The sequence below is a fragment of the Macaca thibetana genome, chromosome 6, assembly GCF_024542745.1.
Source record: "Macaca thibetana thibetana isolate TM-01 chromosome 6, ASM2454274v1, whole genome shotgun sequence".
In the NCBI taxonomy this organism is placed as follows: Eukaryota; Metazoa; Chordata; class Mammalia; order Primates; family Cercopithecidae; genus Macaca; species Macaca thibetana.
In genome coordinates, this window is record NC_065583.1 from 166456558 (window position 1) to 166474746 (window position 18189).

Sequence of the window (18189 nt, forward strand, 5' to 3'; positions counted from 1 at the left end):
GCCTATTCTCAGGGTCTAAACCAGCAAAGAGCTGGATTCTCACCATGTTCCATGTCCCTTGCGTGTTGGCAGAGGACTTACATCATCATCACCTCCAGGGAGTCCCCACGGATGGGGGCAGCCACTGCCTTGAATAGTGCCCTGTGCTGTGTGCTCAGAAGAAAGAGACTTGGAGGGTCTTGCCTTGGCATATACACCCTCTAACCTGGAAATCATGCTGCTGCCACAGGGCACTGGTCTGCAGCAGTGTAGGGGTTAAGTGAAAACTTCCGTATCACCCTCTGAAAGTCACTGACAAGAGGCAGATTAAAAGGAAAAAAGGCATACAAATTTATTTGATCATAGTTTTAGGTGACATGGGAGCCATCAGAACGATGACCAAAAGATACAGGGGAAATTGTACTTTATTGATTGGTTGATTGTTTTAGAGCCAGGCTGCAGTGAAGTGGTGTGATCATGGCTCACTGCAGCCTCCAACTCCTGGGCTCAAGCAATCCTCCAGCCTCAGCCTTTCAAGTTGCTGGGACTGCCAGTGCATGCCACCACACCGGCTTATGTTTTTTTTTTTTTTTTTTTATAGAGATGAGGTCTCATTATGTTACCCAGATTGGTCTAGAGTTCCTGGGGTCCAGTGATCCTCCCACCTCAGCCTCTCAAAGTGCTGGAATTACAGTCATGAGCCACGAAACTGTCCATTTTTATGCTTAGGTTCAATGAAGTGTGGGCAGCATGTGGAAAAACAATTGGAGAAAAAGGGTCTAATCTAATGCCAGTGGACTGAGTAGGAGCCCCAGCAAGGCCTGGTGAGACTCTTCTTGGCCTCCCAGGGCAGCATTTCCTCCTTGTGGTTATCAGACAGGACCCTCTCTGCAATGGGAGTCCTATGAATTACAGGCAAACAAGATAGGTCAGATAATTTCTTTATGGCCAGTTTTTACAGGGAAGTGGCAACAGGGGGTGGTTTTAGAGTAATACTTTCAGGTTTTGTGGCTGGCTTTGGGGGAAGGAGGTTCTGGTTTCTATGACCACCTAGGGGAAGAGGCATTCTGGTTTTCAGCTTCAGGGCAGAATGAAGGGCCAGAAACAGGAGGGAAGGAGGTCAGAGAGAGCTGCTTCTGAAGCCTTCATTTTGGGGTGTTATATTCTGAGACCCTCACCAGTCACAGAACCCCATCCAACCACAAGGAATCCGGGCAGTGCAATCCTGCTCTAAGTCCAGAATGTGTCCTGAGGAGCACTAAAGACACTCTCAGACGCAGAAATGAGGAAACAAGCTCTGAGAGATGGAATCAATGGGACACTGGAATTGTCTTGGGCAGGAGGGGACCCTTCCCTCTCCCCTCCCCGACTGAGGCAAGACAGAAGCGTAAGAGTTTCTGATCGCTGCTGTGACAAATTTTCACAAACAGAGCAACTTAAACCATGAAATGGCGTGTGGAATCCTTTTTTTTTTTTTTTTTTTTGACAGAGTCTCCCTCTGTCACCCAGTGCAGTGGTGTGATCTCAGCTCACTGCAACCTCCACCTCCTGGGTTCAAGTGATGCTTCTGCGTCAGCCTCTGAGTAACTGGGATTACAGGCATGTGCCACCATGCCTGGAAACTTTTTATATTTTGAGTGGAGATGGGGTTTTGCCAGGTTGGCCAGGCTGGTTTGGAACCCCTGTCCTCAAGTGATCAACCTGCCTCAGCCTTCCAAAGTGCTGGGATTACAGGTGCGGTTCCCTGCGCCCGGCCAAGGCCGCCATCTGGAGTCTCCTGCTGAATCTTTCACCTTTATCCGTGAGCCCCTCTGGGCTTGTGTGACTACACTGGGCCCTCCCAGATCACTGCCCTCTTTTAAGGTCAGCTGACTGGCAACCTTAATGAAATCTGCAAAGTCCCTTCTCCCAGTATCTAGATCAGTGCCTGAAGGAATAACCAGATGGGCTCTTAGGAGCACAGCTTTAGAATTCTGCCTCTCACAGGAGGTGAGGGAGGATGAGCTGCTGCCAGCGAAGTGGGAGCCTATGAGCTGAAAGTCCACACTGCTGGCTTCAGTTGTGTTTTTGCAGTAGGCGTCAAGATCATGTGATAAATAGAGAGCCTGCTAAGTGGACATTTTCAGCTGCTTATACTGAAAACTATATAAAGTTAAAAAGTTTATTTCCATAAGGGAGTGGTCCATTCAAATTATGCAGTGTCTCTTGGACTTGTCAATGACTAGGATTATGATGAGGATCAAATGTTTTGGTTTCAGGATTATTTTACACTTTTTTTTTTTTTTTGAGTCAGGGTCTCACTCTGTTGACCAGGCTGGAATGCAGTGGCAGTGTTAACAGTAGGTAGCTAGTCAGGTATAAGCAGGGCAGAAACAGCGGCCCCTAAGCCTTTGCCGCCTCAGGTGATGCCAGCTGACCCTCAGGTGATGGTCAGGCGGTTGTTAACTGTTACCTAAAATAATAGTTGGTCACAGCTGGTGCCAGGGAAGGGCAGGCTCCCGATAGAGAATACCTGAAACTGGTGATGAGCAGCTTCCCGACAAGATCTCAGGAGTGGGGCAGATGGGCTCAAGCATGCGCATTAAGAGGCAAAATGGCGTCATCTAACCGGAATGCTAGACTGGTAAGGGAAGAAGGCCTCAAGTGAACATGTGTAGAACTCAGTGTGTTTACTAAACACACTGCCCTGCTCCTCTCCCAAGTGCAGGCAGGCCACTGCGCATGCGACAGCCCTCACCAGGGGCATAATCAGGGGAGAAGTAACACAGGACCCTGGAAGTACGCCAACATATAAAACAGCAAGTTTAAAGGCCCAGGCCTCATTGGCTCTCTCGTCGCCTGCTTGGTCCTCCTCCAAGTACACTTTTCTTTCATTCCTGCTCTGAAGCTTATTTTTAGTTTTAGTTTTTGAGACGGAGTCTTCCTCTGTCACCCAGGCTGGGGTGTAGCAACGTGATCTCGGTTCACTGCAACCTCTGCCTCCCTGGTTCAAGCGATTCTCTTGCCTCAGCCTCCCGAATAGCTGGGATTACAGGCTCCTGCCACTACGCCCGGCTAATTTTTTTGCGTTTTTAGTAAAGACAGGGTTTCACCATGTTGGCCAGGCTGGTTTCAAACTCCTAATCTCAAGTGATCTGCCCACCTTGGCCTCCCAAAGTGCTGGGATTAAAGGTGTGAGCCACTGCACCTGGCCTAAAGCTTTTTAACCAACCTTCACTCCTGTTCTAAAACTTGCCTTGGTCTCTCCTTCTGCATTACGCTCCTCAGTCGAATTCTTTCTTCTGAGGAGGTGAGAACTGAGGCTGTTGCAGACCCCTACAGATTCAACGCAAGTAACAGCATGGTCATGGCTCACTGCAGCCTCAAACCCCTGGGCTCAAGGGATCCTCCTGCCTCAGCTTCCCAAGTAGGTAAGACTATAGGCACACATCCCCACACCCTGCTAATTAAATTTTTTTTTTTGTAGAGACAGAGTCTCACTTTGTTGCCCAGACTAGTCTCGAACTCCTAGGCTCAAGCGATACTCCTGCCTCAGCCTCCCAAAGTGCTGGGGTTACAGGCATGACCCACTGTGCCTAGCCACAGCATGTTCTGGAATATAAAGATCTGGCCACACAGATATGTAGTTGGAAAAGAGTAGTATTTTAATTGCCTTTCACAAAACTGGATATTCTTCAATATTACACCAAAACCAAGCAAGTGATAGACTAAATACACTTTCTTCTGTCACACTGGTCCATCTTGCATTTTGAAAAGGTCTTATACCTGTGCATGACACTGTAACATCATGTGCATATTTGGCAAATATTGGTCTGGTGAGCAGATCTTCCAGTTGTTGACACATTTCATTATGCAACGTCAAAGATTCATCCTTTATTATTGAGAAAGTGTCTTGCTCTGTCATTCAGGCTGGATTGTAGTGGTGTGATCAGGGCTCACTGCACCCTCAACCTCCTGGGCTCAAAAGGATCCTCCCACTTTTAGTCTCCCAAGTAGCTGGGACCACACGAGCATGCCACCAGGCCCAGCTAACTTATTTTTGGTAGAGACAGGGTCTACGTTGCCCAGGCTGGTCTCTAACTCCTGGGCTAGAGTGATCCTCTTGCCTCAGCCTCCCGAAGTGCTGGGATGACAGGTGTGAGCCACTGCGCCTGGCCAAAAAAATGATTTTCTTTTTGAAAGTGTATGATGCCGCTGCCTGACTCACACTAAGCTGTGGTTTTAATGGTCATTGCTTTTGCACCATCAGTGCAAATGTCAACACAGTGAAAAAGGCAGTAAGTTTAGTGTAGGAAAATACATCTGACCTCGTGGGCCCCTTGAAAGGGCCCTGGACCCCGAGGGATCCACGGAGCAGACTTTGAAAACCAGTTTTAAGCCGGGCGCGGTGGCTCAAGCCTGTAATCCCAGCACTTTGGGAGGCCGAGACGGGCGGATCACGAGGTCAGGAGATCGAGACCATCCTGGCTAACACGGTGAAACCCCGTCTCTAACAAAAAACTAGCCGGGCAGGTGGCGGGCGCCCGTTTCCGGAGGCTGAGGCAGGAGAATGGCGTGAACCCGGGAGGCGGAGCTTGCAGTGAGCTGAAACCGGCCACTGCACTCCAGCCTGGGTGACAGAGCAAGAATCCGTCTCAAAAAAAAAAAAAAAAAAAAAAAAAGAAAACCAGTTTTAATGTACATAAACCGTTTAGAGCAGTGATAGGGCACACACATTTACATCTTTACTACTTTGTCCAGTTTTCCCCACTTTTCCTGCCCTGCAACACTTTCTCGGGCATTTGCCTTTGGTCCCCACTTTTCTGGTGCTTTTAGATGACCCCGTCCTGCCAAGGCTGCCTGCAAGAAACAACTACGTTGGAGAAACTTCTCCATGCTTACAAATTAGTCAATTACTACCATGTCACCTTCCTCTGGCCCCCCAACCCCTTATCTGTTGCAGCTGTTTCACCTACAGAAAGAAAATGAGATTCAAGAAACTCAGTCCCATGTAAAAGAAAGACGGGCCTCTCAGCCCTCCCAGTGGCATTTGTGCTTCACAGCAGCTGCTTACAGAGCTGACCCTCATCTGAATTCAACCAACCTCAGGTTGAGAACACTCAGGGAAAAATATTGCATCTGTACTGAACATGTAGATTTTTCTTGTCATTACTTCCTAAATACAGTATATTTACATATCATTTAGGTATTATGAATAATGAGATGATTTAAAGTATACAGGAGGATGTATGTTATGTGCAAATACCACACTATTTTTATCAGGGACTTGAGCATCCATGAAATTTGGTACCTGCAGGACATCCTGGAACCACCCCCACATGGAGATTGAGTAGGCTGAAATTAAAAACACGACATTGAACAAACCTCCAATGAATCCAGCACGTGTAGAAATTGGGAACCAGCAGTAAAACATGGGGACTTACATGGGAATCCAGCCTTTGGGTCAAGCACCCTAAGTTGCTTTTGCTCCACATGGGGAAGGAGAGGGTGTGGCCAAAGTACCAGCAAAATCAAACTTGAGTGATTTGGAATGTGAAAGATAAAATACATCACCTGGAAGAGGTTTAGTACAAATCAACAAATGAAACTCATTAAACATGAAAGGCTTGTAAAACATCTCTAAGTTTCTCTGTTCATTGACCAGTTTCTCAACCACAAAAAACCACCAGGAATGTCTGTGAGGTTCAATTTTGGAAAGGGGGATTGGTTTAGTGGCTCTTCTGATACACCCACGGACCCCTCGGATAAGACTCTGGTCCAAAGAAGGCTGCCGTATGTTCTCTGTAGGCTAGAATCAGTCCTTGTAAATAAACTCAGTTTAACGCTTTCAATACTTAACTGCCTAGTTCCATATAAATGTGAAAATTAGGAAGAATGCAATTATTAGCACACATTCCTAAATCCACAGGAGTTATTTAGCAAAACATCCAATGCATGAATGTACAGAGAAAACACAATGACCCAATAGTTACGACTGGGAAATCTCCAGGTTCACATGAGAGGGTAACCCAAATTAATCACTTAAGCAAATTTAGACAAGAGTTACCACTTCCTAATTCTAGGGAATCTGACTAGTTAAGGTGGCATAACTAGTGATAAAGTTCATCACGTTGAGCTTTATCATCATGATGCTCTTTAAAAAACACTATTTTAGAAAATCTAGAGAATCACAAGCAAATAGCAGAATGGGGTAGGGGATGAGCTGGGCCACTCTGGGGTCAGACTGCCTGGGATTGACCTGGCCCTACTACTTGCTGGTGGTGAGATGCTGGCAAATTATTAGTACTCACCTGTAAGATGTGAGCAGTAGGAAAGGGTATCTGCCTCACTGGGTTGTGTAGAGTTCTCAGAGCATGTCTTGGCCCAACACTGTTAGCTAGTACTACTTTAGTAAGCACAATTAATTTCAGTCACTCTATCTGAACATGGTAACTGCAAGATTTCTCCCTTATTTCCTGTAATTTACTTTAACCTCCACTTACCGTGTCCCTCTGATAGGAAAACAAGTGGGTTCTGAACTGCCCTAAGCCTGTGCTGGTGGTCAGCTCTGCACATGCTGCTTCTGATTCTGCACATGAGCTGTGTTCAGGGTGGGGCCAGGGCCAGAGGAAAGCAAAGGCTCACATGGGTCTCCATCAGCTCTAAACAATATCCTCGGTTAGGCTGTGAGCAACCTAGTAACAGCACTTAAGGCATCCCGTAATTCTGTGGTGGACCCTCTACAAAGGGCCCACCCATTTAGATAGGAAGAGGATCAAGCCCATATTCCTCTCAATACGAAAGTGCATCTTGAGAGCTCATGTTTAAGCTGTTAAAATAGTCCCTACAGCTTATTTTGAAGGGGAAAAAAAATCCACCCAAACCCCTCCAATTAAGGCAGCATTTAATTACTGTTACAATAAATGTTTCTTAAACCTGAAGAGAAGATAAAGGTTGTTTAAACAGATTCTTTTAATACAATGAATACAAAAGCATGTTGAGATAGTACCCCAATTACACGGCTTTGAACAAGTGAAACTATGGTTACCAAATAGCTATTTTTATTATAGCATCTACAGTGTCTGGAAAAGGATGTAACAATAAATAACTGTAGACACATCACAACACATCCATTTACTTAATCAGAGAAGTGGATCTTACTACATAGTATTCTCAATGTCTTCATTCTTCAGATTCTCCAGGCTTACGAATGTCATCAATCTTCAAAATCATTCTAACCATTTGTGTTGCAAGAGATATCTGTTGCTTTTTGCCAATCAAGGTTTCTATGACATGCTGTTGCTTCATATCTGAAAAATACAAGGAAATTGATTATCCTAAAATAGCATACAATAAACTATCAATAACCAGCTTTGACTTTCTGGTTTATGGAATCACAGTAAGACTTAAGAAATACAAGCTCCTGGAAGCCAAGCAGGAGGCCACTAATTTCAGTTCTATTTCATGTTCAGATGAATGTAATTTCATTATTTCCAAGGACACTCTGGAACTCGAACCTGGTAGAGAGAGCTGTTGAGAGAGGGCTTTCTTCAATGACTAGCTACAGGGTGAAATTTTTCAGTAACATCTTATCCCACAAAGTAACCATACCCTAACTTAGGAAATCTAAAGTAAGTGAATCCGACCATAACTGAAATGTAAGATATTTCCAAGAAAGATCTAGAAATGCTAATTTTTTTTTGGAGACAGGTGTCACCCAGGTTGGAGTATAATAGTGTGATCTCGGCTCACTGCAACCTCTGCCTCCCGGGCTCAAGCGATTCTCCTGCCTCAGCCTCCTGAGTAGCTGGAATTACAGGCATCCGCTACCAGGCCCAGCTAATTTTTATATTTTTAGTAGAGATGCTGTTTCACCATGTTGGTCAGGCTGGTGTCAAACTCCTGACCTCAGGTGATCCACCCAGCTTGGCGTCCTGAAGTGCTGGGATTACAGGCATGAATCACTGAGCCCGGCCCTAGAAATGCTAAATTTGAGCACAACCAAGCATTCAAGTTAGAAACATTAAATATTTGCCTCACAAAGAGTTGCTATTATTGAAACTCTTGGGATATGAGCATGGAAAGCAGAATGTACCACCTATACTTTTAAGCAAAAACAAACTGTCACATTCTGTGGATGGATTACAGACATGGCCTGATTCAGTACAGAAATGCCTGGGACCACTGTTTCAACAAGCTACAGTCACCATATCTTTTTGGGAGCTGGGCTACAGAGGTTATAGTATTACATTTAGAAAACACTCCAGTGTGCTGGATTAACCACACAGTGACCTGTGAACTAAAGCCCACTTCAGAGCTGTTTTATACGCTGTCCACTGACAGACATTTGTGTAAAAACAGCAATATGGCATTACTTCCCCAAAACCAGAGATTAAAACCTAAGTCATCTTTGGTGATAGTACCGTATGTAGTTTACTGTTATTAAAATGAGTCTTATGTTGCTAGGTCTAGTAGTCTAACCAATTCCTATGGCAATCAATCAAACATTCTAAAATCCAGGATTTGAACACCTGAAGTGGCTTTACATATTTAAAAAGATACCACCATCTCACAGTACACACAGTGGATGATTATTCAGTTTAAATCAGACACCGCACGCAGAGGTGTGACAGCTCCTCACCATTTGTCCCCTTGTGCAAACAGTCGATGCCAAGAGCAGGGTTCATCTCCTTCACCTGTCTGGCTCGGACTTCGGTCATCGTCTGGATGGGATTCATGCCACTGTTTTCAGAGAGGGCCATGGGGATGACCTCCAGCGCGTCGGCAAACGCTCTCATGGCGTACTGTTCTAAAGTGGGGCACTGGAAAGGTGCGGAGGTATGGTAAGTGCACTTGGCAAAACAAAACCACCCAGCAGCACCCTGAAAACACACTGTATCACATACTTGGAAAAGTCAGCTCACAAAGACTTTGAAGAATAGGCTGTCTCTCACACCAACATGGCACAAGTACACACATGTAACAAACCTGCACGGTGTGCACATGTACCCTAGAACTTAAATAAAAAAAAAAAAGAATAGGCTGTCTCTATTTTTGTATCTATCAGAATATTATAATGTCAATACAGAATACGGGCAGAGGGTATACATACATGAGAGATGTCTCAAAATACAGCAGCTTTTACGACTTATCTTTAAGTTATACTACTAATTTTGAATTTCACATAACATTAAAAGACCAGAGATTTATTATTTTAAGAATGAACTGGCTGAAAACAGCTGAGAAATGCTAGTTTATGGTAACCTGAATCTGAATACAGGAACATGGGAATTAACTTAGATTAAAACACCTGTCACCTACACACAGCTCACGATGCTTTTGTTCGTTTTGCATCCAGCACCTCGCTGTTCTGCAGCCTCAGAGCCTCCACTGTCGGCGAGGCCCAAGTCTTTCACTAAGTCTGCACATATCCCTTACCTTATCCGCCTCTTGGCTAACTGCCAGGGCACAGGATATCTCAGCAGCCCCTCCTCCATACACCACACGATTATCGCGGATGAGATTCCGGATGACACACAATGCATCGTGAAGGGATCGTTTCGCCTCCTCAATGATCTAAGGAAAACAGCTTTGCTTAAATTAATGTGATCAAGATCTATTCAATTTAGAGGCAAGTATCTGGCACCTTTTTAAAGACAGACAGGCTGTGCTCTAATAGTTAGATGGCCTCCACTATCGGATGATCTGTATCTTTCTAGCTTTCCTTCCTGTAACGTAGTTAATAAAATTCAAGAGGCAGAGGTGGCCAGTGACTCATTCTAGGATACACGGTTAAGCAAGAGTCAAAAACCGACAAACCTCGCAAAGATTTATCACAATGTGCTACAACTCATTCTCAAAGAACAGAGATCGTCGATGGTTATTCACTTGGGTTCCCTTTTTCTACCTTAGGGACAGATGTAAGTCATCCTTGGGAATACCATATTGTAATTTGTTATTAAAATGAATCTTATGTTGCTAGGACTAGCAGTTTAACCAACCCCTAAGGTAACTGTACCCAACATTCTAAAATCCAAGACTCGAATATTTAAACTGTGTTTAAGTATTTAAAAAGATATAAAAATCTCATAGTGTATATTGTACACTATAAGGACAGCAGAAAGGCAAATGTGCCTCGTGAAATTAACCATGATACATCACTGTTTGAGAAACATGATTATTTTTCTTAGGGTGACTGTGTCTCTGTTAAATATATACAAGCAAAAAAACCAGACCATGAAGCAAAATAAGCAATAGTATAGGACGAATAGTTGAATTCTCACCATCTTATTTCCTCCTCTAATAAAAATGGTTACAGCTCTGGAGTTCTTACACTGCTCGATGACCAGCATTTTATCCTTAGTTGTCCCAAATGAGATCTCCTGTACAAGACCAGCAAAGCCCAGCTTCTCGGCTGTGAGCTCTGAGAACCTGGGGACGATGCGACCTCCTGTAGCGATGGCAATCAGCTAATCGGGGTGGTCAGGGAGAAGGATGAAGACAGTACTGGTGAAGTTAACTTTCAAAACCGGGCACAAATGAGCAAAACTTGATCTAAGACCCCCTTGTTCACTAGAATTGCTGCCCCACTTTGACCAAAACATCTTCAGTTCAACCCAAAGCACCTTGTTACGTAACAAGGCTCTTGAGGAGCTGGGCGTCTTGATCTGGGGCTTTGGTGCTGCCTGGATCTATCACCCTGCGCCTGTCCCCTAAGCTCATGCCCTCATCTCCCCTCTGTGCAGCCCTCCCTCTCTGGGAACCCAGCCTGCATGTTCCTTGCACTGTGCTGCAGTGAGAACCACCAAGGCAGCATTGCCCGGGACTGCCGTTAGTATCTGGATGAGACCAGGTCTTCCAGCCTTAGTAAGTCAACGATAGGGCCAAGTGAGACAACACAGGGAGATAATTTCAAAATGCCAGGGAACACCAGAAACACACAGCACTGTTAACCAAACAGTAACAAAGATTCCAGCGCTTTCCTCTCTCCCAGCTCACCCTCCCCTCATCTCCCAGCCTTGGTATGATGCAGTTATTTAAGGCAGGGCTATCAAAACACCCCTCAACACATAAGGTGAACCCCTACATCTCAAAGTCTCTTCATGTGGAGCAACCTACCTCAATTTCAGGTCCTCCTACCCAGCGAACCGCAGGCAAGTTGTTCTGAAGAAGTAAGTGATTTGCTTCATCATCAAAACCCCACTGACAAATTGCTAGGTTAGCACCAGTCTCTTTAATCTGGGAAAAGAAACACCGCAATTGTATTAAGAGAAAGTGGGTATTTATTCTTCGCTATAATGTTTGAAAAAAGGAGAGGCACAATTGTGTGTAAGGCATGTGCACTTGAACACAAAACCAAAGGAAAGAGAAAGAAGGAAATAGACAAGTGTCCACTTTTCTGTCAGTTCCAAATTCTAAATAGTGAGTATTTTATCAATGGGGATCACCTCATTGTCTAAAGATGCTTTAAAAACCACAAGCAGTAATTCATGCTGAACCCTATTGTTAAAACGATGCGAAGTCAACAGAAATGTCAACAAACAAAGCTAATACCCTTCCCAACCACGGGGGAAATGGCTAACAGCTCTGTCCTGTCACCAATACCTACGGAGTAGTTTCATCTGAGTATGTTTTAAACACACAATGTTGTGAACCACTTGCAACCTGCCCATCTCACCTGGATGGACAATCCTCAGTGGATCCACAGATACAAACTAAATCAGGCGCCCACAGAGGCGACTCTGCTTCCTGTAAGGAGCACCCTCACCCCGACCTGCAAAGGGCAAAGTGACTTTTCCCAAATAGGAGGGCAACGATCCGGCTGCCCACCCCACCTCTGGTGCTCACCTGGGACTGCCACGCCATGCCCCGCAACTCTCACCTACCTGTCTCCATCAGGCCTCCCAGACCACCTGCTACTGCCTGGCTCTCCCTCTCTTCCTTCCCTGACCCTCTGAACTCAGTCCAGAACAGCAGCCTCCTTATACAACCCCTGAAAACCAGCCTGCACCTGCAACCCTCCTCAGATGGCAGCTGCTTTCCCTCTCACGTGCTCAAAACAGGAGACGGGTCCTTCTTGCTCCTCAGTCACCTACAATGTTCCTCTTTGGGTCCCTGCCTCTCATTCTTGAACATTTTTAGCATCTAGCCCCATCCCCCTTCCTTTCTCATTCTCAGCAACCTGCGCCTCACCAGCATGATCCAGTAACATCCCTGGCCTATCAGTTTATCTCTGACCTGCCAGCGCAGCTGAGCCACCATTCTCATGACCACTGATGGCCTTTTATGCATAAGCTCCTGCCAGCATGCTCCAATCCCTGAGGGTGGCTGTTCCTTGTAGAAGCCAACACGTTCCTGGCTCAACAGCATCCCCTTCTGTCCTCAGCCTGGAATGCTCCTCCCGTAGGGGCGCTGCTCTCACTCAATGTTGGCCTTTCCTTACAGGTCACGTCTCTGACCAGTGTCTGTAATGGAGCTGTACCCATCTTTCCCCTATTTGTGCCTCAAGAACACGAGCTTGGCTTCATTCCCTGCTGTACCTTTAGTGCCTACAACAGAGCCTGGTACGTCGTAGGCACAAAGAACTGTATCATCAATGAGTAAGTACAATGACTTTCCCAGGAACAGACATGAAAATCGTCTCTAGTTGGTTTGCTATGATAAATAATGCTCTAACCAACATGTTCCTGTCTTCTTGAGTACCGGTGTTTTCAACTCCCAAGGACACAGCCCCCAAAGAGGAGTTGGTAGGTCAGAGAGAAAGCACACCTATGCTAAGGTATTCATGAACCCAAACTAGACTTAACCGAGCAAAGAATTGGGATTACTGTAAGTGCATTCTGGTTTAACTCCAGTTACTCATTAACTCTTGTCTAAAATGTATAGTCAGAAATCTTAAGGTAAGCTACATTAAATTTGTCCAGGAGAGCAAATATAATATGTACAACTGAAAACATGGCTTTAGTTAACAGGGTCACTTCTTTCAGGACCCTGAACATACTACCTTTTGAGACATAGTCTCAGTCTGTCACCCAGGCTGGAGTGTAATGGTGCGATCTCAGCTTGCTGCAACCTCTGCCTCTTGGGTTCAAGCGATTCACCTTTCTCAGCCTCCTGAGTAGCTGGGACTATAGGTGCCTGCCACCACGCCTGGCTAATTTTTTGCATTTTTAGTAGAGATGCGGTTTCACCGTGTTAGCCAGGATGGTCTTGATGACCTCATGATCAGCCTGCCTTCGCCTCCCAAAGTGCTGGGATTACAGGTGTGAGCCACCACACCCAGCCTGAACATGCTACCATTTTAAGACAAAATCAGAATTCTTCCCTGTTTATGCTTTTCTATGTGATTTGTTATTTTCTTGTGTATGTTTTAGAACTGAAGGAAGACTACACATATTTACTAACCAAACCTAACTAACTGTACCCTTTGGGAGTTTAAATTCCACTGAGGACTCTGGTAAGTCTTACTTGTTGAATCATCTCTTCAAATTTCTCCTTTTCGTATTTCTGAAGGGCTTTATAATCTTCAACAGACGTCACATCCAGCTTATGCTTTGTTTTTGGTTTGGGTGGTTCAAATGGACATGTGAGAATTGCAATCTTAGCATCTTCCACTTTCTATGGGGGAACATAAAGACATTTTAATTGGTGGAATTAAGAGTTAACCAAGAGTGCAAAGCTGTGAAATGCAATGGCTTACTTTCGGCATCTGTGGGTGACTGAAATCCTTGTCCACAATCACGCCCTTAATCAATTTAGTGTCCTCCAGCCTGCCGCCCACTTTGCCTTCTACTTTGATAAGCTCAAAGTCAACATCTCTCCGCTCCATATCTGCTACAGTGAGGACGGCATTCACAGCAATCTCAGCCATCTGTCGGTGACAACTGTTGACCCTGATGAAAACACCAAAAACAAACTTCACTGGTTTCACAACTACTACAACCAAAGCAGGCCACACGATACAATGTTACTCAAAGATATAAATCAAATATTTTGAGTCTTCTAAAAGGGAATGCCATCTCAACCTGCATTTTCAACAGGCTGGGGCAGAGATTCTTAACCTGTGATCCATGAGCCCCAAAGAGGACCGTATACTTACATGGGAAAAAAATCACATCTTTATTTTCGCTAACTCTGAAATTTACTATTGCCTTCCATTATGAATGCACTCAAGAAACCACTGTAGTCTGGCATGAACTAAGGTCTTAGAATGCACGACTTCTACAGAATACTGTTACTATTTCACAAGTTCAGAACAGAATGAGAAAGGTAAGTAATCACTCAGGAAAAGTCAGTCTTATATCAATGAAGCGTAGCACTAATCGGGAGGTGAAAGGACTGGACAGGGCTGCTCACTTTCTAAGAATTCACCACAACATCCATTACAGATGAAGGATGTTACCTTTTTGAAAGCTTTCAAACATGTGAATAGACTGCTCAATAAATTCATTTTAGAGTCAAGAAAAACAACTAGGGAAACCTAGCACTTGAAATAATGTCTGAAATCGTAGATTATCTATAAAAGAGAACCATGAAAGTAAACGTTTTATCTTAAGTAGACGACTTAATACTTGTAAACAGAACAGGGCCAACTTATAAAGCAACAAGAAAATAGATTTGTACACTTCAAGTAATGATGCTGTCCTCCTTTCATGAGAAAATAGTGTTACACTTATGACAAAGGCTACCCGTAGAGTACTCACTCTTGCCTAGGGAGCTAGTCTCTGCTGAGATCTGTGGTTACAGGAGGACAGGCACTGCTGAAGGCTTCTGCCTTAACACAGGCTTTGCTCAGGGGAAAAGGCAACAGAAGCAAACACTTTTCCTACATTTTTTCTGACTACTCTGAGTTGAGAAGACCCCTCCTTCCTTTTTGCTAAAACCACCACAAGCACACAATTGAAAACCTCACTGACTTTTTTTTTTTTTTTTTTGAGATGGAGTCTCGCTCTGTAGCCCAGGCTGGAGTGCAGTGGCCGGATCTCAGCTCACTGCAAGCTCCGCCTCCCGGGTTCACGCCATTCTCCGGCCTCAGCCTCCCGAGTAGCTGGGACTACAGGCGCCCGCCACCTCGCCCGGCTATTTTTTGTATTTCTTAGTAGAGACGGGGTTTCACCGTGTTAGCCAGGATGGTCTCGATCTCCTGACCTCGTGATCCGCCCATCTCGGCCTCCCAAAGTGCTGGGATTACAGGCTTGAGCCACCTCGCCCGGCCTCACTGACTTAATATAATGCCATAAAGCAGCTTACACTGGATTTTTGTTACATTATGGCAACAGACCTCAAGTCTTTGTCGTGGTTCATCATCAGTGCACCCCTTGGTTGAGGTTGCCTAGAGTCTCCTGGGGGGAGAGCTGTGTCTCAGTGCCCAAAAGACCCGGCAGTAAGCCTGGCAAATGGGTAGTATGCAAACACTGAAAACGCCAGAGACAAGTCACTTTCAAGACTCTCTTTACTAAATCATAATTTTGGATCGGCAATTTGCCGAATAAAAAGGGGAACCCCCCCCAGTGGCTCCCCAGCAAAGAAATTATAGAAAGTGTTATGAAAATTCACATATCCTGGCCGGGCGCGGTGGCTCACGCCTGTAATCCCAGCACTTTGGGAGGCCAAGACGGGCGGATCACGAGGTCAGGAGATCGAGACCATCCTGGCTAACATGGTGAAACCCCGTCTCTACTAAAAATGTATTTAAAAAAAAAAAAAATAAGCCGGGCGCGGTGGTGGGCTCCTGTAGTCCCAGCTACACGGGAGGCTGAGGCAGGAGAATGGTGAACCCGGGAAGTGGAGCTTGCAGTGAGTGGAGATCGCGCCACTGCACTCCAGCCTGGGCGACAGAGCAAGACTCCGTCTCAAAAAAAAAAAAAAAAAAAGAAAATTCACATACGCTCCAGGTAGGACCCTTTCTAGTTTTTTTTGGAGACAGGGTCTCGCTCTGTTGCTCAAACTGAAGTGCAGTGGCATGATCATGGCTTGCTGTGCCTCAACCTCTCACCTTAGCCTCTGGAGTGCACTATCATGCCTGGCTGGTTTTTTATGTTTTGTAGCAATGGGGTCCCACTATATTGCCCTGGCTGGTCTTGAATTCCTGAGCTCAAGCAGGCTACTGCTTTGGCCTCCTAAAGTGCTAAGATTACAAGTAGGAGCCACTGCACCCAGCCCTGACTGATTTTTAACACAATCTATTCTACTAAATTAAAATAACTACATTTTGCAAATATTGTCAAGGGGATTTATGCATGAACTTAGAAACTCAGTTCTCAACTACAATACAAAATGCATGTATCTACATCTACAATAAAAACAAAGCAAAACCAAGTAACTGAAAGAAATCATAAAATCAACACAAATCCACCAGTGGTCATTTTGTGCTGCCTTTAAGAGACGGCAAACAAGCTGCCTCTACAAATGTGTGATCGTATCGTCTACCAAAACGTACACTTTGGAGCCCAGTGTGGTTTTTGCTGTCTGAATCAGGGGTTCGGTGTCCTTTATGTCAACAAGAACGCTATCACTGATCTTGTCCAGGTGTTCAATAGCAACGCGGGCAGCCTGCTCATAGCCATCAGCTATTCTGATAGGGTGAATGCCTCGGTCTAGCAATTGCTCCGCTTCTTCTAACAAGGCACCAGCCAGGACTGCAAACAAACCAGCAGACAATCAGTTTAGGAAAACAACAAAACTTCACTTTTAGTATAATCAGCACAAGTTAGATGCTGTCATGGAAAGAAAAAGCTTCCAGAATTAAGCTGGAAGTCATCTTAGAGGCAGAAGCTATCTATTTTTAAAAGAAAGCCTCTTGTTTTGGTTCTAGCAAAGGTCTAATAGGACACATGTCCCCTTATAGACGAACATTCAACCCTCAGTGATGTAAACAATGTAACTAAAGAATATAATGTAAAAAGAACATTTTTCTAAGAGGTAAAAAGCTATTATGTTTCATGGGCCAAGGTCTATTCAGTGAAATTCATCCTGGTGATAAGACTAAAACATTTGTTTATTATTTATTCCCCCCACCCCCATCCTCCTTTCTCCTCATTTTAGGGTCACATAGATGAATTCTGTTTAAATCTACTGCTCTCCAAGCGCACTGAGAACAGTGCCTGGCATATAATGGTATCCAGTAAATATTTGCTGAATGAATGAATTCAAGTTTCATCTGCAGAAAAGAACTTTACTGATATTTTGTCTTCAATTTCCCCAACTTTTTAAAGATTTCAAATCTACAAAAAACAAGGTACAATACTAAAATGAGTACCAGTTTACTTATTAACATTTTGCCACATTTTCTCTACATGTACAAACTGTTTCTGTTCAGCTATTTGAGAATTAATTGCAGAAACCATGATATGTTACTCCTAAGTATTGAGGCAAACAGCCGAGAATAAGGGTATTCTCCTACACATATGCAATACAGCGGTCACGGTCAGGAAACTCAGCATTGTAGTACATGATCCATAATCAAATTCCTCTACTTTTCCCAAACCTCCTTTAGAGCTTAAAAGACAAACAAAATCAGCGCCCAATCAATCATTACAGATTTCTCCTTGCCTAACAATCCCCAGGCCTCTTTCTATTCTTTTTTAACACTGTCAGTTTTGAAGGTCCCGGGCATTTGTTTTGTAGCGTGTTCTTCAACTTGGATTTGTCTGTCTCCTCAGGCTCTGATTCAGAGACAACAATCTCGGCAGGCATGTTAGCCCTGTAGTCTTAAATGACATCTCTTAAATGAGAAAGGAAGGATGTTTTGTCTTTTCTTACCAACCACTCCTGTGGTTCCATCTCCAATTTCATCATCCTGAGACTTGGACAGTTCCACCATCAGCTTGGCAATCTGATGATCAACATCCATCATGCTTAAGATGGTGGCCCCGTCATTAGTTACAGTCACATCGCCATCCTTATCCACCATCATCTTATCAAGCCCTAAAAAGACAACATTTAGTAGGCTTTGGGCAAACAACTGGCAACCAATATCACAAACTATAAAAAAAGACCTCTGCACCCAGCTCTTATCTATGCAATTTATTATATGCAAATATTTCAACATACACAAAATAGCAGCTGCGTGAAGGCATTTTGAGATTGGCTAACACAAATGGCAAAAAATTATGGAGCATCATTAAGTATGGTATTAATCTCAAGACAACTATGATTTGGAAAATGCTAATGAAATGATATTAAACGTGTTAAAAAAAAAAAAGGCCCGACCTAAAACTACACGCGATTATA

At 44.4% G+C, this 18189-nt stretch overlaps 2 protein-coding genes across 2 annotated transcripts in view; both read right to left on the reverse strand.

Annotated features, from left to right (window-relative positions):
• ROPN1L (rhophilin associated tail protein 1 like) overlaps positions 1 to 18189 on the reverse strand; it is a 918600-nt gene that overhangs the window by 191637 nt on the left and 708774 nt on the right. The window lies entirely within an intron of this gene.
• CCT5 (chaperonin containing TCP1 subunit 5) overlaps positions 5529 to 18189 on the reverse strand; it is a 739483-nt gene continuing 726822 nt past the window's right edge. The window contains exons 4-12 of the mRNA XM_050794069.1: positions 17719 to 17883; positions 16397 to 16595; positions 13658 to 13850; positions 13426 to 13575; positions 11077 to 11196; positions 10242 to 10427; positions 9397 to 9534; positions 8600 to 8780; positions 5529 to 7268 (exon numbers count right to left, since the gene is read on the reverse strand). Of these exons, the coding sequence (XP_050650026.1) occupies positions 7141 to 7268; positions 8600 to 8780; positions 9397 to 9534; positions 10242 to 10427; positions 11077 to 11196; positions 13426 to 13575; positions 13658 to 13850; positions 16397 to 16595; positions 17719 to 17883 (1460 nt within the window). The 3' untranslated portion in view covers positions 5529 to 7140. The remainder of the gene's footprint in view (positions 7269 to 8599; positions 8781 to 9396; positions 9535 to 10241; positions 10428 to 11076; positions 11197 to 13425; positions 13576 to 13657; positions 13851 to 16396; positions 16596 to 17718; positions 17884 to 18189) is intronic.